Source organism: Protopterus annectens, chromosome 1.part0 (genome assembly GCF_019279795.1).
Source record: "Protopterus annectens isolate FY-2018-M chromosome 1.part0, PAN1.0, whole genome shotgun sequence".
NCBI lineage: Eukaryota > Metazoa > Chordata > Ceratodontiformes > Protopteridae > Protopterus > Protopterus annectens.
The window spans coordinates 1,293,792,742-1,293,818,911 of record NC_056725.1 but is presented as its reverse complement, the minus strand read 5'-3'; the positions used below and the strand labels follow the sequence as shown (position 1 = coordinate 1,293,818,911).

The 26,170-nt window shown below is 41.7% G+C and overlaps 1 protein-coding gene across 1 annotated transcript in view; it reads left to right on the top strand.

Moving 5' to 3' along the window:
• LOC122797682 (cytochrome P450 2D6-like) overlaps positions 1 to 26,170 on the top strand; it is a 612,415-nt gene that overhangs the window by 161,759 nt on the left and 424,486 nt on the right. The window contains exon 4 of the mRNA XM_044066222.1: positions 4,651 to 4,811. Within this exon, the coding sequence (XP_043922157.1) occupies positions 4,651 to 4,811 (161 nt within the window). The remainder of the gene's footprint in view (positions 1 to 4,650; positions 4,812 to 26,170) is intronic.

The following is a 26,170-nucleotide window of genomic DNA, read 5'->3' as shown; positions in this document are numbered from 1 at the left end:
TATCCTTCAAAAATGCATGCAAACACAACACCTTTTTTATTCTAGCAACGTTTTAAGTTTATAAGAACGATATTTAAGCTGTGTCCTATTTTTTAGCCTTTCCCCCATTGTTTTTTGGCTTGTCCAGATTTTTTGTGCTAAGGAGTTGAGAGGTATGATGCACATTCATCTATTGTATCATGATATTATCAAATCTAAGGAATATAGTCAGAGACATTTGCTATATCATAATACACAAACTTCCCTGGGGTGCTAAACTTAAGACTAGGAGTTTGGGTGGAGTTGGATTGGGATGAATTAGTAAAGTTCTCAAATAATAGTCAAGTTACCCAATGTGAAAGGTGTGTTTGTCTAAAAAAAGGGTGGGGACTAATAATTGTTAGCTGCTAAGTGTTTATTGATTGGAACTGAATGACAGCAATGTTGATGGAAGGTGGATCAAGTGTGGATATGGGTTTCCACATATAGTACTTGATGTGGGATCAAGAAAGTGCTTGTGCATGTGTGTGTGTGTGTGTAGAAGTGGGCAGCCTCAAAGTAGGTCAGAGAGTAGATGGATGTGAAAGTTGTGATGTACAGGTTTTCAAACAGGAGACCAGGATTAATTTTGGAAAACATGAAATTGTACAATCTGAAATATAAAACTGTACAATTAAATTGTACAATCTGAAATATGAAATTGTACAATCTAACTGCAGAGTGAAATGAGTAGATTGAAGTTGGTAACATATCCTTGTTGTGGATTGTCAGTTAGTGAGGGGTTTGAGACTAATGTTTGGCAGACTGCCTCAAATTTGAAATTCACATATTTCATTGGATGGGAGGTGAGGGGCAGCATTTGCAGTCTCAAGGGTGTTGAGCTGAGCATTTTTATCTACCAACAGTCTTCTTCAGATTATTAAAGCTGCCAGATATACAAGTGGAATATCCAAAGAGTCTGCTTGAATCTGAGGTGGTGAGCTTGGAGGGTCAAATTCAGCTACAGCTAGCTAGGACTTGCATCACAAAGCCTACACAGGGAGAGTTTGAGGACTAAAGTAGGCATTTCATAGGGGATTTTTTTTTTTTAGTGTCAGGACCCACCTATTGTTACAGCTTACTAAGATATGTTTAATTAAGCTCCAATGCAAGGTGAAAGCCTGGCACTACTACAGCAAAATGTACATTTATTGGGGTTTGAGCATGAGGCCCTTCTTAATTAAAACTATGTAAATGAGAAGCTTATTAAACATTGGTTTGACATGTATGAACACTACAGATAAAACTGAAAATGAAAAAACAAATAAATATAAGCAAATTGAATTAACATATGCAAATTGCTGTAACAGTAAAGCCAAACTGAACATACAGATAACAATCTTGTACCAGTAAACAAATTATGACAGTTTCATGTAGCACAAGCTCTGGATGTTTTGTCCAAGAATAGAATCAAGTCAAGAGGTCAGATAAGAGCTTTCAATGTTCCACAGATAATGGGCCTACTACAACTGCCCAAATCTCAGGCACTAACACGCTACTGTCTCATAGCCAGGGATTTGGGTGTCTTTCAACTTGACTGGTAGGCCGCTCACACTTGAACTCACCTGCATGTTCAGGCGAGGTGCTGCAGCTCTGGGGAGGGAGTGGGAGAGGGTGGGAGTGCAGATTATGGTTTTTAGGCAGTAATTGTGAGAGAAGTTTATATTTAGGGAAGGGAAGAGTTTTAAATTTATACAGCAAGAGGGAATTTTTAGGTTGAGAAAGTGGGAGGTAAGTTTTAGGGAGTTATTAGAGATTTTAAGTTTATGCATGGGAATGGAGAGGGATTTGTAAATTTAGGGAGCAAGGTTAAAGAGCAGTAGTGCAGTTGTAATATTAGGGAGTGATCAGGGATTTTATGTTTAAGGAAAGTGACTACCAGGGACTTTAGGATTAGAGAGGGAAGTGCTGCAGTTAGGGTTAGGAGAACAAATGGGAGTTAAAGTTTAAAGTTAGGGTTTTAGTAGGGCTATGTAGTTGAGTAAGCTTAGGTAGTGAGAGGGCTGTGTAATTCCTAGGATTGGGATAGTGTGAGTTAGGGCATTTCCCAAGTAGTGTGTCAGCAAGCCTGCATGTGAGTACTTCTAGTAGCCCCAATGTACATAAATAATGTATATCTAAAGGTCCATTAATATGAAATAAAATGTTGATTCCTTCTTCCAGATTTGATTTAAAAACTCCAAAGAGTCCTTCTCAGGCAATATATGTGCATATTTTCCTGTACTATGTCAGACATAAGCTTCCTGATCATGAATGTGCCCTTTAATTTATTGTACCACTTTATAAATTTTCATGATCCAAAGTGTTGTCCTAGAATATTGTTACAGATTTGTGCCACAATTAACTGCATCTGTATACCATTGAGGTACTTGGAGCATTTTATATATTATAATGTTTTATTATGTTATATTTCATCACAGTAAGTCCATCTTGCTATGAATAAGAAGAAATCAGTTAATGAAAAAGTAAGGGAAAAATGCAAAATGATTTAGTTTCATTGTGCAAGTTAAACAACTCGCTGTATGAAAATTAATATACAGGTAAATATTTGGGAAACATAGTATATAATTTCATAAATAAAAAAATATATAAGGGTACAGGACAGTTTGACCCCTGCATTAATATATTCAATACCTAGATCTGTAACACTTTGAATATGGTTTGATACTACTGTTACACCCTAGTTATCAAGGCTTTATAATAGTTTATAACACTCAGCAAGAATAGGGAAAACATATGACAGTCATATTATTTGCAATACTGATCTGTAACCTGGTACTTTCATAGAGACCTCACATTAGCGAAATAAAAAAAAGTGTAACACTATCTGCAGAATAAAATCAGCTTTAATAACAATTAAATGCATTAAACTGAATAAAACTTCAGATATGTTGAGTAAATCTTCAAATATACTAGTTAAATATGTTAACTTCTTATGTAAAATTCATGATTGATTTCATTAACATGTTAAAATCTATTGTTAATTAAATTAATTATATTTAGATGTTAAATAATATGTTAAATAAGCATTTACATATTAAAATGTTAAATAGTATAATAAATTCCTATCTAAAATTTCTAATTAAATATTAAGTATTAAAATGCATTTATTAAATTTAATTGGGGTCAAATAGTCCATGGTCAAAACATCTGGGGTCAAACTGTCCAATAAATATTCTCATAGACAATACATGTGAATTTTAATATTAAAGTGTATCCAGTTGCATTGAGGTCAAACTTTCTGGGGTCAAACTGTCCGGGGTCAAACTGTCCTTCTTCCATATTTAAAAGCAATAGATTATAACAGAGACTGTAGCTATATGTGGAAAGTCTGTAACAAGACTAGAAAAAGGAAAATATTTTTATGAAAGCAACAAATATAATGACTGATGTGATATTGCAATGACTGAATGGACCAGTAACTGTTCCAAACATTTTATTAAGATTACTGCTCCACTGAAGTATTTAGTAAAAACAGAATACTGAAGAGGACAACCAACCCTATGACTACATAATGAATAATAGCATAAACAGGTTATATAAATAACTACGCACTATGCACTATAGATAAAAACATGGAAAGTTATTTTAAATAAAATAATAAATATTGCATTTAAGTGTCAAAACTAAAAATATATTCCATAAGTTTTAAATCATTCAGTAACATTTCTATAACAAACAAATAACTGCTGAGGCAGTTTCAGTTAGCAAGATGAATCTCATGGCTGCTACTAAGCTGTATTGTGTGTACATTTGATAAATGCTAGATTGGTAGATGCACAAATCAAATGTATTTTCTTTCTGCTCTAGGGCTACAGTTTTCTGGAAAAGATCATACCTATTTGGGACAAATGACCATGTTTAAAATCTAACATGTAACTAATCTTGTTTTTTGAAATGTACATTTTGAAGGGACAATTAATTATTTTGCCAAAATATCAGAATATAGACCTGCGACCAAATGACACTGTAGGTTAAAATGATAATATCAAAAATAAAACTCAGGAGCACAATCCAAAGCCATTCTGTAGACTTTGCAGCAAAATTGTTATCATAAAAAGCAGTTTTCATATGTTATAATTCAAGCCTGTATTGCACACAGTTGCCTATCTCTGTAACATGATAAAATTAACTAGTCAACTTATGTTTGCAAACTTCTGTATTGTAAATGTTGTATATAGCCTATATATGACTCTACTATTATGATTCAAATTTATCTTCAGTATCCCACCTGCAATCTGCTGGTTAGAGACTGAAACTGGTCAGCTCTGAGCAGTGCTCTACCCCAGCAAACAAATATAAATAAATAAAGCAATCAGCTTCACAGTGATGTACCCAGCATAAATACTGTATAGCACACAGTTTTGTGTTCTCAGTGATGAAACTGCACTTTGCTGGAATTGTTTAAACCTCTACAAATTTATCAAAGAAACATCTTTGAACCTTTTACCTAGATGTGAAGGATGAACACTAAGTGCATCATCTTTATTGCCTTAGTTTGATAAACATATATAATATACCATTACATGGCCATCTATTAGTTCTCTTAAATGGTTTGTGACTGTTATAAACTAAACTCAAGACTATTATACTGTGCTTTATTATATTGTTTCATTATGTTGCTTTTATTAGGTCATCCCTTTGAAACTCATTACATAATAAACAATGCTGTGTCGAATGTGATCTGTTCAATTATATTTGGGGATCGGTTTCACTATGAAGATGAGAAATTTCAAGAACTCTTACATACCTTTGAAGAAAGCTTAAGGGAGACCAGTGGATTCTGGGGTCAGGTACAGTAAAACATTAATTTCATTTTAATTATATAAATGCAGTGTATAACAACAAAATACATTTATATTTTGCAATTAGAAGCAAAGTACAACTGTGCTTTAGTCATACAGCATCACTTTTGTAGTTTGAAACTTGAAACTGTTAGCTTTCTAATTGTTGAGGCTTCACAGGATGAGGCTTCACCTTATGAGTTTTTATGTTATCAAAGAAGATCGCCACCAATGTAATGTCTTTTGTAGCAATAGCAGTGCTGTAGTGAGTGATTTTTTTTGTTTTTGTTTATGGCTGTGTGCTTATAGTGTTAGTATATTTAAGTAAAGCAGGGAAGTGGGTAACACCCCCCTCAATATGACAGCATGGAAAAGGTTATTCATTTTATAATTTTTTGACAGGCTGAAGCTTTGATCATTTTCTTCAGCCACTTGTAACTCACAGATGTAGTGGAAGCACTGTTTTCATTATCATATCCTCAAATGTAACTAAAGTAGTAATCTGATACTGTATTAATATTTCAGCACCTTTTTTGCATTTTTGCACCTTTATAAAATTAAACTTAACTGCTGAACCTTTATGTTTACTTTGTGACCGTCGGGTCATAGTTTCACAAAAGTATTTATAAGGTCTACTGCTTTACATATTGCTCTTTCCTTAGCTGATGTCATTTTCAGTACTACTGAATGCTGCAAGGATTTATCATTACTGTATACAACTTTCTTGGATAAATAGGAAGAACTGTTACTACATAAAACTGTCAGTAATAATATTAAACTGATTTTTACCATACTCTTTTATAGCATACAGTACCATCTTTAATTCAGCTCATTGAGCTGGCCTTTAATCTGAAAACTCAGTTATGTAAGTCCGTGCTTCTGGTGTGCTTGGTAAACTGCAATTTCCGTTTGAAATAAATAAAATCTTGAACTGATTATATATATATATATATATATATATATATATATATATATATATATATATATATATATATTTATTAATAGATCTGAACAGATCTGATTCTGGAACTTTACTTGTTTGTCCGTTATACAAGTATGTGAAGTGTCTTCAGTATGAGATTTGAACCTATGGCTTTAATGACACATAATATTTATGTTGCACTCTTTTCTTGCATGGGATCTGAACTTTTGATGTACTGTCAATTTTAAATTGTAGCATTGACTTTAAATTCTACATTCTGTAAAGTAGCAAACCATCATTTAATATCTGTGAATGCTTTTCTGTCTCTCTGTATCAGTATATTCCCCAGGATTCAATAAACTCTGTGTAGGAATAGTGTTATTTCTACACGGAGTGAATGGTGTTTGCATCTGCATAGCCTTCTCAGCAGCATTCATTTCATATTAATGAAGGCGTGCTACTGAGACGGATCTGTGAACATGAACACTGAATGAGTGCAGGGGGCATGTTGCAGTAGTGCTCGCATATCCAACATGCCCCCTGCCCTCTCAAAGTGACATCGAATTAAAGGACCTTGTGTATAATGAAACCCACATTTCTAAGGATTGTTGGAGTTTATTTTTTTTTTAATTAATTAACAACATACTCTTCAATGAAAATTTTTTATTTGTTACAATTGATATCAAGGATCTTTACTCAGTTATACCTCACACTGTTGGCATGGAATGGTTTACTGAGTTTCTACATGATAGAAATGTTGTACATAGTGATGTGTTATTGTATACACATCTATTAGAAATGGTTTTGAAAAATAATTTTATATTATTTGATAATGAAATTTATCTACAACAGAAAGGTGTGGCTATGGGCTCATCGTGTGGGGGACTTTAGGCCAACATTGTTGTCACGCAATGGGAAAGGAAGTTTGTTTTTACTTCACCCTTCTCGTCCTATATTAGATGTTTTACATGCTTCCTGGATGATGTTTTTATTTTATGGGATGGACCTAGAGAGGAAGTAGGAGTTTTCCTTTCTTATATAAACAGCACTACCCATTTTCTAAAATTTACACATATTGGAATTGTTGATATCACTTTCTTGGATGTTTTATTAATTAAGGATTGTAAACACAAAATGCTTATATCCCAGATTTTCAGAAAGGAAACTTATTCCAATTCCTTTCTACATTCTTCCAACATTCACCCCATCAAACAGAAAAAGGCCATTGTTAAGGGTCAGTTTGTATGAGCAGCCTGCACGGTTTCCACCATAGATGCATTTTTTGATGAATGTGAGAACTTGAAACAGATGTTTCTGCATAGAGGATATCCTATCACATTCATCAATGACATCATGCTTGAGGTTATCAACAAAAGAGTAAGAGGTTATTTCACCTCACTATTGTATGATCATGCTGTTGATAACAATTCTTCAATTTTAATGGATGAAGTGGACAACAATATCACCAACAGAAAAAAAACTATAAGAGCTCATTCATCATTGTATATAGTGTTGACAGTTTTGAACTAAGGAACATCTTGTTCAAAAACTGGACCATTTTAACTCAAGAGAAAAGTACGAAATTATATGTGGGTGATTACCCTGTTTTTGTTTTTAAAAGGGGTCATAACTTGAAAACATCTTTGAGAAAAGATAAGGTCATACCAATGGAAGGAAGGGTTATATGAGTAAGTGTGGTACATTTAATTACTGTAAATTCATTCTTTGAAGGTAATCTTTTTATAATAAACAATAGAGAGGTTGTTACTCACTCTAGATTTAATTGTTGTTCTGAGAGAGTTATATATTGCACTTCTTGTTCCAAGCATAGTTGTTATTATATAAGAAAAACTGACCGGAAGCTAAAAAATCATATATATGAACATCTATACGATATTAGGATGGGGAAAGACACAAATGCCTTAAGTGAACATGTTATGGAAGACTTTGGGCATTCTTTCAAATTCTTTGTTATTGATAATGTTAGGACTGACTTACGTGGTGGGGCTTGATCACTACTTTTCGTGACCTTTACTTGCAGTTACTCTTGGATTTAGATAACTAGTCAGTACTATATGAACATATTTCGATTAGTCCCATTTTAAAGTTAATGGCTTTAGATAGATAATGGGCCAGATTCACAAAGGCTTGCACGGAGTCTAAGAGTAGAGTAAGACTCCAGACAGCCAACATGTCTGCCGAGCGATCCAGGAACAGCCGGCAGGGGCGTGCATGAGAGCTCTTAAAACGACTCTTGCACGGACAGTGTTAGGATATGCAAATTACCTCATCTGCTGCTGAAAGCTATGCAAATGAGGTAACTTTGCAATCCAGGAAACACTAACCTGTCCGAGTAAGAGTAGTGTTATTTGCAGAAAGGTACTCAGTTGATAACTGAGTACCGTTCTGCAAATAGCAAAACGGTGCTATGACAGCTCCAAATAAAGGATGCACCCAGTTGAGGAAGCATGCAAATGGCCAAATATAAGGCCATTGGCATTATTATGTGTTGCAAAATAATAAAAAACAATTTTTTTCCCCGATCTTCGATGTTTAAGCGTAGTGCACAGCCGCGCAAATGTGCGGAGCTCTAAAAACCAGAACCCCCCCCCCCCTAAAAATAAGCATTTTATTAAATATATTCATCTGCCATGCAGGTAAATGGCAGGCTGAAGACAACATGGCTACTGAGTAGAGGTTGCTAAGGGGGGAAGCTCAGTCTGAGAGATGTAACCAAGCATTAGTAGACAGTCCTATGCAAATGAGTATACGGATAGTGAATCTCAATTTTCCCTACCATGTGAACCATGTCCCTAGAGTATAAGAGTAGGATTAGGGGAGTAACAGATTAGAAGATAGGTGACATCATGAGGGGGATATGTTACAAAGACTGTAAGCTTATTGGAGCAGAGTGGCATGTGTTTGCTGTGAGTTACTCAGGACTGGAAGAGGCATGTCTACAGTTGTCTGAACTGAAACCCAGAAACTGAAGGTGTACGCCATGGCTATCACTAAAGTTTCCTGCAAAGATGCTTACAATGTGTGCGCATGTGTAAGCGCCTGTAAACCCATCTAAGCCTGTGTGCGCGTGTGTGCACCTGTGTAAGCCTGTGTAAGGCTGTCTAAGCCTGTGTGCATGCATGTGCACCCGCCTAAGCCTGTGTAAGCCTGTGTGCGCACGTGTTCACTCGTGTGCATGTGTTTGCACTTGTTTGCGCATTGCTGCCCCCTGTGGAAACAGAAAGGGAAAAGGAAGGAAAAGAAGTAGTAGGAAGTTAACCAAGGAGAACTAACAGAGCTGCCAGGTGAAATCAATCAGAATTAGACAATTACACAGGCAGTACACTAGCCCAGCCCAGCCCAGCACTTAAAACTCTGCAAACAACATTCCCCCATGTTTTTCTCAGAACCACAGCAACACTGCAGCCTACAAAGAGAAGTGAAAACTTGGAAAGCTTAACTGAGACAAAAAAAATATTAGAGGCTGTCATTGCTATTATAAGGCAACATGTGCAAGATGCTGAGGATGGTGCCATTGCAAATGCTGCTGAGCAACCCACAGTGAGGAGATGGAGAAGAGTGTACAGACCCAGGGGAACCTACCAGGGGCTACATGAGCTGGAGATAGTGGAGTGCTATAGAGTGGACAGAGACCTCCTGCAGCAAATTATTGAGCTGTGCAGGCTATGCCTCACACACAGAACCAACAGAGGGGAGCCCATCCCAGTGGAAACCAAGGTATGTGTTGTCCTAAGAATACTAGCAACAGGTACCTTCCAGAGACCAACTGGTGATATGATGGGGATTTCACAGGCATCAGCATCCAGGGTACTGCACCAGTTCCTGAATGCCATGTCAGCACATGTCAGCGATCATGTATATTTCCCCAATTCCCATGAGGTATTGGCCAGCAATATGCACCTCTTCCAGCAAATAGCAGAATACCCTGAGGTAGTGGGTGCAATTGACTGCACGCACATACACATCAAAGCATCAGCCGGTGAGCGGGGCAGGGCCTACATCAACCACAAGGGCTTCTACTCCATCAACTGCCAGGTCATGTGCGATGCCCAGGGCATAATACTGAATGTGTGTGCTGGCTGCCCTGGAAGCTACCATGATTCCCATATCTGGCATCTGATGCAGCTGTACCAGACATTTGCCATTGGGGACATTCCTGATGGTCACCTAGTGGGGGATGCTGGATACACACTGGAGCCATGGCTGATGACACCCATCAGAAATGCACACACACCTGAAAAAGAACTCCATCATGAGGCACACGTACAAACATGAAATGTAATCGAGCATGTGTTTGGGATGCTCAAGTCACGGTTCCGGTGCCTGGACACATCTGGTGGAGCTTTGCAGTACTCACCAACTACATGTACCCAAATTGTCATGGTATGTGCTATGCTACACAATATGATCCTGCAAAAACAGCTGCAGCAGGAACAGCAGGGGGCAGAGCCACACAGCCCCCCCACCATTTCCAAGGCCTGCACAAGCACAGCATGACTCAGAGGAGGAACAACCTAAGCCTGCCCCAGTAGGCAGAAGGAGGCGTGCCCAGTATGCCTTGGCCTTGGCAAAGAGGCAATGCATAGCACATACACTGGCTCAGTAGGAACCCTAGAAATGATACCTCTCTCTGACTCGCACATAAAATAAAAGAGATGCCTAACTTGACACTACCTGTTTCCAAACATGTATAGGGAGTGTAGTATGTGCATCTGACATAGGCAGCCCTGCAGCACCACCTGAGGCATGATTGCCATGTTTTAAGCAATATAAAACAGTCCTAAGCAGCATTTACCAATATTTAGTATATGTAAACAAAATTGCCCGTGTTAACTAGCGCAATGTTGGGCAAGGTTGGGCAAAGTCATGCAAAGTTGAGCAAAGTCAGGTAAACATGCTCATATTTTCTTTACTGTTCCTTAAGCAGTCTGGTCTGCCCAGCATGAAAATAAAAAGCAGTGACAGGGCTTGAACCTAGGATACTGTGCACTATAGTCACAGTACTGAACCACTAAGCCATGATAGCATTTCAGTGGCACTCACACAGCAGGACAATTGTACACTAATGCAAACACAAAGAAATGCTGTATCATGGCCCTAAAGAGGCATATGGGTAACCTCCCCCACAGGCCTATGCAGACAGAGAACATCAGGCCAGACGGTGTGATGTGGGTTGTGTAGGCTATGAAGTTGCACTCTAATATACGTGACATTGGATGCTGGGATCTATAGCACAGTAGTATGCCTCAAGCCAGTACGATAGGCAACAGTACAGACTGAAATGGTGTACCGTACATAGCAGTGCAGGCATAGCAAATGTGTATAAGTGTCAGGTGAAACCCTCATCCTATGTACACCCACAGTAACAATCAGGTGTGCCCCCAGGTAGAAATGTACATAGAATAGCTGTCCCCCCTGTATGTAGAAATGTTGATAAGTCTATGCAAAGTGTCTCATGGAAGCCCTGCAGGCACAGCATGATCCCTGTTGATCTATGACACAAAGGTGAGCCCTGCTGTAAAAATGCAACTTGATTTGCCATACACATATAGTATAAATGCCTATAATGGACGTGCTCACACACTCCAACAAATGTAGTGGATTTCATTCAGCATCACACTGAAAGGTCATACTGGGCATGCTCACACACGTAAATAAACAAAGCAAATGTCAGGCAGCAACATACTGAAAGTTCATACTGGGCATGCTCACACACTTAGGCTAAATACGGATGTGATAATAAGGGATCTATGGACAAATGTGGATAGTCATCTCTACTTCCAGAAACACATTCACAAAGTGGTCAGAAAATAATGCCATGTGTTCACACAAACTGCCAAGGTCTGTGGATGTAGGTCAAAGAAGGTTCCCACTACTCAGCGGTCATCAGACCCGTCAGAGAGTACCACAACACACTTGCGATGAATCTGACTAGGCATGTTCAGCAGCCAGAAAGACCACTGAAGTACCTTAACAAGAGGATTACTGGCCTCAAATAGTTGCCCCATGCAACAAGACCGAATGTAACCAAATCTGTACTCTGTAGCATACTGTCAACTCAGGATATCTCTGCCCAACAGACATGTCCATGTCATGGCTACACTCAGATCTGTTCTGAGTTACAGCTCAATGGCACTAAATATACAGACCCAACTGATATTGCCAACGTCCTGGCAGAATGGATCAGTGTTAACTTTACCATCCCCTCACCCATGAAAGAGCACATCTCTATAATGGAAGACTGCAAAGTTGCTGTCATCACGGCTGCACAGGTAAAAAACACTCTCCAAAGCCAATATCACAGCAGCCATGGGACCAGATAACATCCCAGGCTGTGTAGCATCTACTTCCCTGAAGTAAAATTTAACATGGGGGGTCTGTGGCAATTGAAGTTTCCAGAGCAATGCAAACTAGGAGACATAATTGTAAACACTAAAGATGTGGACATCCTACAAAAGGGCCTCACTGAGACAGATGGCTGTTGTCAAAGCCATGGGCTCTAGCTCAATGTCAAAATGTGCATTGTCATCCCCTTTGTTAAAAACTCTGTAGCCAAGAACTACAACATAGGTGGTAGTATACTTCATACTGAAAGTGTGACAAGAGACCTTGGGTTACAGGTATTCAGTGGACACAACTGGGATTCCGGATATTGGCTAAGGCTCTTGCCACCCCCATAGTGCCTTTTTTAGGCAAGGCTCAAATTCTAAACCTACCACCCTAGAAAACAAAAATGGGAAGAAACTGAGGGTAATGCTGCTCAATGCCAGAAGTCTAAATCTCAAAATGCATGCACTCGAGGCCCTTCTCAGTATGCAGAACATCGATGTCTGTGCTGTAACTGAAACCTGGTTCAAGGCTCCTGAGAGCACCCCGGCACTATTAAGTTTTACCTCATATCATGCGTTCCGGCCCCAAAACCCGGACCATACCACAAAAGGAGGGGGTGTATCTATATTCATAAAGGATACCCACACCTCCAGGTTGGTGGCAAAGCACGAAGCTTCGGAAACCATCCAGGTGCAACTAACCATAGGCAAAACTGCTCTACAAATTGTAGCATGCTACAGGCCACCCTCTCAAACTCAGGAACCCAACACAGCCTTCCTGAAGACACTGGAGGGTATAAATGTATCTCCAAACACCATCATATTGGGTGACTTCAACTACCTGAATATAGACTGGGAACATTACTCAAGCCCTAACTTTCTAGCCCAACGGTTCCTCGAGTTCATAAATTCAAATGCCATGGAACAGCTAGTCACTGTTCCCACAAGAGGAGAAAATATACTAGATCTCATTATCACAAACTTGGGGACAAAATGCTCCACACCGGAAGTATATCCCTCATTGGTGAGATCTGATCATAAACTAATCTCACTGGAAATCCAGATCCCGCCCCCACCCCAAACAAAAAAGACCACAGTGAAGTACTTCTCAAAAGCAAACTTCACACTACTCAAGACTGGTGTGGTGTCCTTCAAGGCCCCTGAACCAGTGGAAACCACAACCCAAGCTGCGGAAGCCCTTACAAATGCCTTCTATGAACACCTCCAGGACTGCATGGATCAGGCAATCCCAAATAAAACTAAGACTCTTTCCACAAAAGGCAAACGTCCAGTCTGGTGGACCCCAGCCATTAACAAACTTTACAATAAGAGGAGAAAGCTATTACATGATAGAACAAAATCCATAAAAGGGAAGTCACCCCTGATCATTATTAGTAAAAAAATACGAGCACTCATAAAATCAACTAAGGCCAATTTTGAGAGAAAAATTGCCATGGATTCAAAGGACAATCATAAGGCCTTTTTCAGCTATGTTAGGAACCTGGGTGGAAACTCCCAGATATGCTCAGAATTAGTCCAAAATGATACAAAAATCACTGAACCCACAGACATTGCCAACATACTGGCAGACAGGTTCAGTGCAAGCTTCACCCCCCTCTCCCCCCCCTAAAGGAGAGATAACTATCCCAATGGAGTGTAGCCTCCCAGACATCTCAAATGCACAGGTGAAAGCTGCTCTCTAAAGCTAAAAACACAGCATCAATGGGACCGGATGGTGTCCCTGGCTGTGTGCTACATGAGCTAAATGAGGAATTAAACCCGCACATAAGGCAGCTGTTTAATCTCAGCCTTACCACAGGATACATGCCCAAGTGGCACGGCAACTGTGGTCCCACTCCACAAAGGCGGTGCCTCTACGGACCCTGGTAATTACCACCCCATAAACTTAACAAGTCTAGTCTGCAAAGCTATGGAGAGGATCATAATGGAACTCATAAACAAAGATATAGGGGACTTGCAGACATTGGACCTGACCCAGTTTGGCTTCGTCAAGGGCAGATCATGCCTTTTGAACTTGGTCGACTTCTTCGAAACAGTCACCACGGCCATTGATGAGGGAAAGGCAGTCCATACAGCCTACCTTGACCTTGCAAAGCTGACACAATACCCCACTCGGTATTGTAGAAAAACTTACCAGCTTAAATGTAAACATATATGTCACAAGATGGGTTGCAAACTGGCTTAAGGACAGAACCCACAGGGTTAGAGTTGCTGGCGCTATGTCAGACTCCAAGCTGGTCACAAGTGGTGTCCCACAGGGCTTGGTCCTTGGCCCCTATTGTTCGGCATCTACTTCTCAGAAGTACAGGCCAACATGGGAGGACTTTGCTGACAAAGTTTGCAGACGACTGCAAACTGAAGCCATAGTGGAAAGTGCATCGGACACGGATATCCTTCAGAAGGGACTCACAGAAACAGATAGCTGGTGCCAGAGCCATGGCCTGAAGTTAAACGCCAAAAAATGTATAGTCATACCCTTCGGGAAAAACAAGGTAACCCCAAGCTACCATATAGGCGGCAATCCACTAAGCACAGAATAGGTTATCAGGGACCTGGGGACCCAGGTTGACAGTGGCCTTTCTTTTGACACTCACGTTGCTAAAGTGGTTAGAAAGACCTTCTACATTGCCCACCTGATCATGAAGGGATTCACATCCAGATCTAGTGAGGTCATTGTTCCCCTGTATTCTTCACTTATCAGACCAATGATCGAGTACAATGCCCCATTCGGGATGTATTTCACCCGACATCTGCAGCAATTGGAGAGACCCCAAAAGTTCCTCACCAAAAGGATAAAGGGACTCCAAAATCTGTCATATGCTGCCAGATTGAAGAAACTTCAGCTCTATTCAGTTGCATACCATCTGCTCAGAGGTGACATGTGCCTGACATACAAGGCCATGTCCAACCCGGAATTAATGGACATTCTCCACCTCAAAAAATCCAAATCCACCAAAACCACTAGAGCAAGCGACTTAAACCTTAGCACGGATATAAATAGGATGTTCTGGAGGGATAGATTTATCACTCAGAGACTCCCTATGCTGTGGAATAAAATCCCGGTCCATGTGAGGCAGAGCACCTAGTTGGCTCTGTTCAAGAGAAATCTTGACCTGTGGATGGGAGATCGTAGGTTTACCCCAGGAATCATCTCTGTGTCACTGCTGGACAGAGGCACAACAAACTAATGGGCACAGTATTTTTTCATATAAGGGGTGGCGTAAGCCACAAAACTTTGGGCTAGGCTTATAAATGCCTTAGGGCAGATAGCCTAGTATAAACCTATGATCCTATAACCACATTCCCACAGTAGTCAGGAAACCCTCCTATGTGGCACACCTCATCACAAAATGTGTCTCATGCAGAATAGAAGAGGACATTGTTCCCCTCTACTCACCACTCACTAGAACTATAATAGAGTACAACGCCACTTCTGCTATGTACCTCACAAGACAACCCCAACAACCAGAAAGCCTGCAGCAATACCTCACAAAGAACATTAGTGGCCTGGAATACATGCCATACACAGACCATCTCAAAATGCTCCATCCGTACTCCCTTGCATATCACCTACTCAGAGGTGTTCACTGCCTAACATACAAAGCTATGTCAAATACAGAGCTGTTGGACATGCTCCACATAAAACACTCACAATCCCTCTGACCTTCGGACCAAAAACCACGAGTGAAATACAAAAGGAAGGGGTGTACCCATTTAACTTATGGATACCCACACCTTCAGGTTAGTGGCAATGCATGAGGCCTTGGAGACCATGCAAGTGCAGCTAACATTGGGCAAAGCTGCTCATCAGATTGTAGCCTGCTAAGGATCACGTATCTTGTCTCAGGAACCTCACTCAGTATTCCTGAGAACAGTGGAAAATACAAGGATCCTGTCAAACACCATTATATGAGGAGATTACAACTACCCAAACATTGAGTGGGAGAATTACTCATGTACAACGTCCTTTGCCCAATGTTTCCTAGAGTTTAAAAATTCTAACACCCTGGAACAGCTGGTCACCATGCCCACTACAGATGACAACATACTGGACATGATCATCACCAACATGGGGTACCAGTGTTCCACAACAGAGATAAACCCCTCGCTGGTAATATCAGATCATAAAGTAATCACACTGGACATCCTCATCCCGCCCCCCAACCAGTCAATGAAACTACTGTGAAGACATATTCCAAATCAAACTGCACACTCCCCAAGACCAAAGTGGAACGTTCCAAAGACCTCTTGCTATAGGATAATGGTATACAATCTGCAGAATAATTTACAAGTGCATCCTATGAGCATCTACAGGGATGCATGGAACGAGACAACACAAAGAAATCCAAGATGCACTCCTCCAAAAATAAGACAACAATCAGGAGGTTGTTGCCCATAAATAAGCTAGACAACAGAAGGAGGAAACGAACACATGATAGAGCCAACTTCACTAAAGGAAAGGCATCACTGATCATTATTAGGAAGAAACAATGATCACTCGTAAAATAATCCAAGGACTGTTTCTAAAGACAAATAGCCAAGGAATGTAAGAATAACAACCACATAGCCTTCGGTAGCTATACCAGACATGTAGGTGTCAACTTCCAAATATGCTGTCAGCTACTGAAAAAGGAAAGAAATACACTGAACCAACTTTCATTGCCCACATCCAGGGGGACAAGTTCAGTGTAAACTCCCCCCCATCACCCCCAAATGGCCCTGTGTCCATCACAGAAGGATGCTGAGCCCCAGACATCATGGACATGCAGGTAAAGACAGCCCTCTCCAAAACTAAGAATACAGCATCAATGGGACTGGATGGTGTCCCAGGCTGCATCCCACACTAGGCCCAAAAGGAAGTACACCCTCACCTACATCCACTGTCCAGACTCAAGCGTACCACAGGCTATGCACCCAAAGAATGGCATACACTAACAGTCATCCAGCTCCACAAAGGGTGTACCACAACAGAACCTGGAAACCATTGCCCTATATGTCTACTCAGCCTGGTCTACAAAGCTATTGAGCAAATTGTTATGGAACCCATAAACAGAGATATTGGAGACCTCCAGACACTAGACTCTACACAGCTCTGCCTTGTTAAAGGCAGATCCTGTCTCCTACACCTAGTTGACTTATGTCAGTTACCAAGGACATGGATGGAGGTGAAAGTAGTCCACACAGCCCACCTGGACCACACTAAGGACTTTCTACACCATTCCTCACTCTGTCATCATGGGCAAGCATACCAGCTTGAACATTAACAGCTATGTCACAGGATGGGTGGCCAAGTGGCTCACAGATCAAACACACATGTTCAGAGTTGTGGGTGCTATGTCCAACTCTAAGCCAGTCACAAATGACATCCCTCAGGTGTTGGTCCTAGGACCCCACCTGTTCAGTAGATACTGCTCAGAGGTACAGGCAAGCATGGGAGTTGTATGGCTGAACAGGTTTGCAGATGACTGCTAACTGTGGTCCATAATCAACTCTATGGCTGACACAGACATCCTCCAGAAGTGTCTTACAGAGACTGATACCTGGTGTCAAAACAATGCCCTCAAGCTGAATGCCAATGAATGCAGAGTCATCCCCTGTGGGTAAAACAATGTGCACACAAATTACCACATAGATGGTAATCCAGTATGTACAGAGAAAGTCATTATGGCCCTGGGGACACAGGTAGATAGCAAACTCCCCTTTGATGGTCACATGGCCAAAGTGTTCAGACATTCCTTCTATGTAGCCCACCTAATGTCACCTAATGTAACCCACATTGTATAGTCTGATGATGTCACCATCCTACAAATATACCTGTGGAAAGGAGAACTCACAGTAATGTGGATAGCGCGTTGTGTTTGGTCTTCTTGGGAAGGAACAACCTTTTTGGAAAGTAGTAAAACACCTTACAAGTGGTATACTTATCTTTGTCAAGTCTGATGATGTCACCATCCTACAAATATACCTGTGGAAAAGAGACTTTCCAGTAATGTGTACAGCACAATTTGTTAATGCGTACTCCTCTAGTATCATGTAGTAGTTAGATAGTGGTTTGAATCCTGCATTTGATGTGTGTGTGTGTGGTCTCCTTTGGAAGGAGCAACTTTTTTGGAGAGTAGTAAAACACCTTAAAAGTGGTATACTAATCATTGTCAAGTCTGATGATGTCACCATCCTACAAATATACCTGTGGAAAAAACACTTCCCAGTGATGTGTATAGCACGACGTGTTAATGCGTACTCCTCTAGTATCATGAAGTAGTTAGGTAGGGGTTTGAATCCTGCACTTCACAACTGTGTGTGTAATTACCATGGAGAGGAGCAGCCTTTTTGTAGAGTAGTAGTACACCTTACAAGTGGCATACTTATCTTTGTCAAGTCTGATGATGTTCCCATCCTACAAATATTCCTGTGGAAAGGAAACCTCCCAGTAATATGTATAGCGTGTCGTGTTAATGCATACTTCTCTAGTATCATTAACTAGTTAAGTAGGGGAATGAATCCTGCACTTGACAACTGTGTGTGTGCAATTACCTTGGAGAGGAGCAACCTTTTTGTAGAGTAGTAGTACACCTTACTGGTATACTTATCTTTGTCAAGTCTGATGATGTCACCATCCTACAAAAATACCTGTGGAAATGAGACTTCCCAGTAATGTATATAGCATGTCGTGTTAATGCGTACTCCTCTAGTCTCATGAAGTACTTAGGTAGGGGTTTGAATCCTGCACTTGGTGAGTTTGTGTCCTCTATGTGTGTGACACTGTTGGTCAATGTGTTGTGGGTTTTGCTTTTACTACCATATGACATATCAGTAGGCATTACACATGTGAGGTAGCTGTGAGGCAAATACACATACGTACATGTTACCTCAATTATTGCATGTGTGGGAACCCTGCTTTATCCAAGAACACAGCTGTCATCTTTACCAAACTTTGCTGCTGCTTCCCAGACCTTAGGTCACATCTGTATGCTTGTGACAAGGCCAGCCACTGAAGTGATGCCTGGCCTAGGTCATCCGTGTCACACACACTCATTACGGTTCCTATTGAATTGTGTGAGTGAAGGTTTATAGCCGAGGTATATGTCAGACCTGTTCAAATGCAGCAAAGTCTGTCAATGATGACTATTCATGATAGGTGTACAACAACCTTTGTGGATATGCATGCAGACCACTTATTGCTTACGTGATCCACCGAGGGATTTCAAAATACCTTAGGAAATGTGATTATCAAAAGAGAGATGATGTAACACTAGGTTGCATGTACACATCGGTACCTGTTCATCATGTTGGTGGCTACTACCTATGTGGTACTGTGGGGATACTATGTTCCGTAAAGGTGGATGACTATGCTTAGTTTGGCCTATAGCCTTACAGCATGGGTTTGACAACAGGTATCTGTCTGTATGATACCCTTGTGGAAGATGTGTGTGTGTCACCTGGAGAATGCAGTATAGGCCACATTATGCATTACCAGACGTGGACAGACATATCCCTACTGTGATTGCTTGTACCTAACTGAGCCATATGCCAAACAGGAGTGGTCTCAGTAATGGGTGCAGGTGAAAACCACTGGTTACTGGCATAGTATAGTACCTGAAGGATCCAGATGTTGCTGTGTCCTACATCTGTGTGTCAGTTGTCAAGACATCATCTAACGATTGGTTATGGTCAGGCTGAAGTCATGTATACTACCAGAATGCAAAACAGTGACAGATAGTAACAGTATCACCCACAGCACAGTGTCAAACCATGTCATACACACATGTGTAGTCAGGTTCCAAAATGTGTGTAGTACAATGCATACTGGCCACCAATAGAAACTATGGAGTGTTACTGTGTAATACAGAGCATGTCACCCTGCCCATGTGTCCACTATGCACGTACATGCAGACAGTGCACCTCCACCATGTTCACAACTGTACACCTGCAAATCTGTGCTACACACATCCCACACATACTGTCCACTCTCTAACACATGCTGACAATACTGCACACATCAGCCAAGTGGCACGTGGGTGGACAATACACAAATGGAACTAACATTGGTGTAAACAACACTACAATGACAATCATAGCTTTAATGCATCATGCCTGCTCAGCTACACCTTCAAGCATATCATTACACTCTACTGCTGACAACATGCTAACATTGCTATACTGCTATAAAGACACCCTGTGCATCAGCACCATGGTAGCCTGTTCCTGCATCAATGTTAAAGATGACAGGAGGTGGCACAGGTTTCACCATATGCACAGGGTGTGTTGTTGGTTTGCCAGAGGCCTACAGTGAGCCATCCAATCGACATGTGTGTGTGTGTGTGTGTGTGTGTGTGTGTGTGTGTGTGTGTGTGTGTGTGTGTGTGAGGGGCAAGAATACTGGTATGGGCCAATGTTGATGTAATGTGTGTGGGTATGTGTTAGCCCTAGGTGTCTGGATTATGTGTGTGTGTGTGTATGTCTGCATGCATGCAGTTCCACCATGTGGCTGCCATATATGGGTATTTGTGGGACAGCCACAGTCTGTACCTGCGAGGCTTTACAGATCACCATCTCTGGCCATGGATACGGTACCTGTGCCTGACAGGGGTGTTACTGACACTATCAGGTAATAAGCCCGACTGAGTACTATCCCAGAGGTAGATGGATGTACACTGGACCCAGGTCCCTGCTGGGACTGTCAAGAGCCACGTGCACATGGTCTTCTAGGATGTTCTATGGACAGCCCACCCCCAACATTGCTGGGGCTGGTACTGGCACTACAGGAATGGCTGTGGCTTGAGGGACGTCCATGGTGACTGCCAGCTGCTGATGTTTCTGGCATACCTCCACATCGATGACTCAACCATCCCACACTGTCCTGACACAATGACATGACGTTGCAGAGGACATCTAATGTCTCTCCCCAATGTCTATCAGTGACCTCAGTGTAATTACGGAAGGCACCAGCTAGGTCACAGATACTGTCAATTACGGCCATGTTATGTGCACTCTGTGCCCTTAGTCCCTGTCTGGTGTACTATTCCATACGTGCCTGTGCCTCCATGACAGCCTGGGACATGCGTGAGGTTGTAAGACCTGTGGCATGTCTGCCAGTGGCATGATGAGCAGCAGTGCTCCGATGAGAACCCCTGGACATTTGCCTATGTGGCACTCTTCCAGACATCTGGGTATGGCTGCTGTGTCGGGATGCATGTGCCATGGATACCACACTGTCCTGGCCAATGCCGACTGTACGCTGTCCCTCAGCTAAGGGCATTGGTGATGGAGTTATTGGCAGTATGACTGTGTGCATGGATGAGGTGGACACTTGTGTACTGTCAATTGGTGGCCCAATGACAGACCCTGGCAAACATGCCTGTGCCTCAACACACCTATCATCATTATCACTATTTTGCTCAGTGACATCACTTTCCCTGCTGCAGTGAACCAGCCTAAAGTCAGCACCTGTGAGAGGAAGACAGGAAACACACTTTACGACCTGTAAATGATGTCGGCACACATGAACACATGCACACATGCACACATGAACACATGAACACATGAACACATGAACACATGCAGACATGAACACATGCACACGAATGCACTCCTCACTAAAACAGACACACACACACACACACACACACCACCAACAATCCAGAACATACTCCATAGTGGGTGATGGTGGGGTACAGTATCACAAGGCAAACATTGATATCACACATGTAGGCATGCAGGACGTGTGTTGCTCAACAGCATGGAGTGCGGGTGTAGACAGCCCTTGCTAATAACAGTATACATGGCTTTGATGCATGTATGTTGTTGTTCAGTGATTGGCCTCACCCTGGAACGCAATGTGTACATGGACACAACATTGCTGTGTAAGTGTTAAAAGCTCTGCAATGTCCTGTGCACCATCATTCACAGGTATACATACCATGGCTGATGTGTATCTGTGTGTCACATAGATATCCATTTCTGATTACAGCATCTGTGTCTTTAGCAGATAAATGTGGACACAGGTTTAGCACATGCATGCTATGTATACACACAGGATGTGGTGCATGTATACCTGATGGAATACCATTGCTCAACATAGCCATTGTACAGTGGTTATGTTGAGTGTATGGCATATTGTGGCCATGCCAGTGCTAGGCATGACATGGCATGCTACAACACAACTGCAACATTAAACATCACACATACACAGCGTGTGTCATGTGACCTATACACTCAATAGCATTACAAGGCATATATGTGTCACTTTGTACAAAAGGTGATTGCTATGCATATTGTGTATCGGTCCATATGTGTGCACACACACAACATTGAGGTGCACAGCAGTTAATGCTATGTGTAGTACTGTGGTCAATGTAACTGGATGGGGTGTAGTACCATGAGCCATCATCATGCAGCATCATGTGGTCACTTAAGACTACTAATGTGTGCCAGACAGACACATACCATGCTGTACCAGAACTGCTCTACCATGGCTACATTCACCATATCACAGCCAGTTGTTACATGGGTTTGTATGGTGCCCAATAGGGAGCATTGCCTAACATGAATGTGTTATGTGATGAAGAGTGTCGCACAGCCACGAGAGGCATCAACCCCTCAGGTATGTTATGTGCGCTGTGCGGATGACATTTGGGATACTGGAGTGTGGCCTTACAGCGGGTGTCTGAATACGCCATGTGTAGCATGTGAATGTGTACCGCGTATGACTAAGTTGTGTATGTTGTGTGCATGTGTATTGCCTCTGCCTATCCAATGTCCACTACAGTGTTGCTGCAATTGTGTGGGATGCTCTGTGTATTGTTATGTGTTTTAGGCAGCTACCCACATTACTGGGATGTGCATAGTCTCACAGCAAACATGCACAGCATGCATTATGCGTAGGTGTGTTACGTGTACATGGCCTACAGCTCACCTATGACATGCACATTTAATTAGTAATATTAAATGTAGAACACACTCACCAACATGGGTCTGCTGCCTTGCTGTCACACCAGAGTGACCTACAAGGATATGAGACAGTTTGTCAGTGGCAACAACTGTGGCATTGCCACTGTGTGTCTGCAATCTTACAGTAGTACAATGGTTGACAGTCACAGGCCTACAGATTACATTCCTAATTATTAGTATTGCACAACACTAGGCACCACATCCTCTACCCACACAGTACACATCTCACATGAGCATGCTCTAACAATAGAGGCAACAGTAGTGTACAGCTATGCCATGTTACCTGCACGCTCCGTGTCAACTTGCTGGGTGACTCCGGCCTCCATGATGATACATGTTGCTTGATGTTGTTGCTGTTGGCCAGGAGCCACCTGGCTAAGGAGCAGCTCCTCCACTCTGGTGAGGGGGGGATGGATGGGTACCCCACCACCTGTGGCAAGCTGTTGTCTAGGGATATCTGATGCATGCTGCCGGACATGTCTAATTAAATCACTGCAGTGATGGCGTACCTGTTCATATGTCCAGTTATGCATGCCTATGTCATTTACCCTATGGACAAGATCTTGCCACAGTGCAGTCCACTCATGCTGGTCCTGGCTGGTTCTGGAGAACAGCAGGGCATAGTGCTGCACCAGGCTTGCTGTTATCAGTTCCTTCTCTGCTGTGCTGTAGGTGGGGTTGTGACGGTGGGCCATTTCCCTGGAAGACAATAAAACAATATGTGTGAGCATGTCATGTGGCACACTTAACATTCTAAAGTACAGATATCAATTAACTGCCATATATAGCAACATATTGGCTGTCAGAGGATACACGCTTTCAATACCACATATTGCTCAGCCCACAACTGCCTGACAGTGCCTGGCACACTCTATATATCAAACCATGTTTTGCACAGCAACAAAGATAAACCAGTATGTAAAACTATACAACAGTACATGGCACACTGTATGCGACACAATGCACCACCTAGCCACAGGAGGTATATATCAAGCTAATGCGTCAGGAAATATGTATTCCATTGCAATGATTGTAAAGTCCAGTTACAGTATTACCAGTATACCACACTAGTTGTTGATGGCAAACCCCTGCCTAACATATGTGCATATTCATTAATATAGGTGGCATACTGCTGTACTAGACTATATATGTTGCTAGATATGCACTTGTATCCTGTAACACACATATGACCGAGGCCATGGTACAGGCATACCCACACACACATCAGACATACATACCACACACAAAGGTATGGCAACCCAGATGACCTTTACCTGTGTACCATACAGTACTGTGTTTCAGTAGTTACAAAGCCTTATGCCTGAGGTATGTAATCTGTGAGGACTACAGGAAACACACAAAACAGTGGTTCCAAGAAATGTGGACATACACCATACTGTGATGTGTAGTCATACAACTTCACGTAATACTACAGTTCATACATGAATTGGAGTCACCAGCAGTAACACTCAATAAGCATGCATGTACTGCTTTAACCTACAATAGGACACCCCAGTCAACACCAAGGGACTATGTCAGACCATATGGCATACTGCTTTTTCTGCCTAACGATTGCATACACATCTTTTGCTGGGATCACAGCTAGGACACATAATACCATGGCTGAAACAGTTTCCCACTAAGCTATCACACATATACAGAACTCTGACACATTCACCATCACACTCAGTCAACCTCACATAGCAATTATTGCAACAAGTACATGTGGGTGTGTATCGCTTCATAGGTAGGTAATAGGCTATTGGCCCTAGGGCCTATAGAAGTCCAGCCATACGCTACCCTGGCCTTTGACACACAGGTAAGTACGTTTCATGTGGCCCTGTCAAGCAGAGCCACAGAGGTGATTCCCAGGGTGTATTTCCTATCTCCCATACATTCATCAGGATTATTTCTGATGACAGCTAATTAGGGGCTTTGTTTGCTATTGATAGGTGGTTTGTTCCAGAGTATGGGATGTCTCTGAGATAGGAATCTATCCTTCCAGCATGTGCTGTCTATTGAGGTCACAAGGTTTAGATCCCTAGAGCATGTAGCTCGTAGGGATTGTGATCTGTCTACGTGGAGCATGTCCAACAGTTCTGGGTCTGACATAGTTTAGTATGTTAGGTAGAGGTCACCTCTGTGTAGGCGGTATGCAACACAGTCTAGCTGTGGGTTTGTGAAATGGTCTACATAGGGCATCTGTTTGAGGCCGGTATTACTCTTTGTGAGGTATGTCTGTGTCGTTTCCAGTTGCTGTAGATGTCTTGGGAGGTACATACTGCATGGGGCACTGTACTCGATGATGGGCTTTATGTGTGATGAGTAGAGGGGAACACTGACCTATATTTCCCTGGATGACGCACCTTTTGTGATGACGTGTGCCATGTAGACAGTTGACATGACTAGTGTGGCATTGTGATTATCAAAGGGGTGACTACTGTCCACCTGTGTCCCATGGTCTCTTATCACACTTTCGGAGTTAAGTAGACTACCACCTATGTGGTAGTTCATCGGTACAGAGTCTTTGCAAGAAGATATGCCAATGCAGTGTCAACAGTAAGCTTGGGTCCATGGCTTTGTCACCAGTCATCTGTTGCAGTAAATATGACCCTGTCTCTCTCTCTCTCTCTCTAAATATATATATATATATATATATATATATATATATATATATATATATATATATATATTTACAAATATATATAAATATATATACACACATACATACATATAAACATCCATTGGTGTACATGTAGATATACATATAGGCACATATACAGTCCACCTTTCATGGTGGGGATATAAATTATGCAAAGGTTGTGAGGTATACTGTTATGTCATAATATTGCACAGTGTTGTGCGGAATGCATTGAATGTGTTCTCAGCCCATGTAGCTTTAGCAGGCCTCACTGGCTGCAACACTACAAACCTGATGAATCATACCCACAGCGTTTAACCACCACATGTCATATAACAGCACTGTATGCTGTCTTGTTTGCCACACACTACAACCTACATAGAAATATGCACATAACAGCCTTCACCAACATATATATGTCCGCCCTTCACAAACAGTTGCAGTATGTCCCTTGCTCTATGCACATGTACAGATGCTAATATAT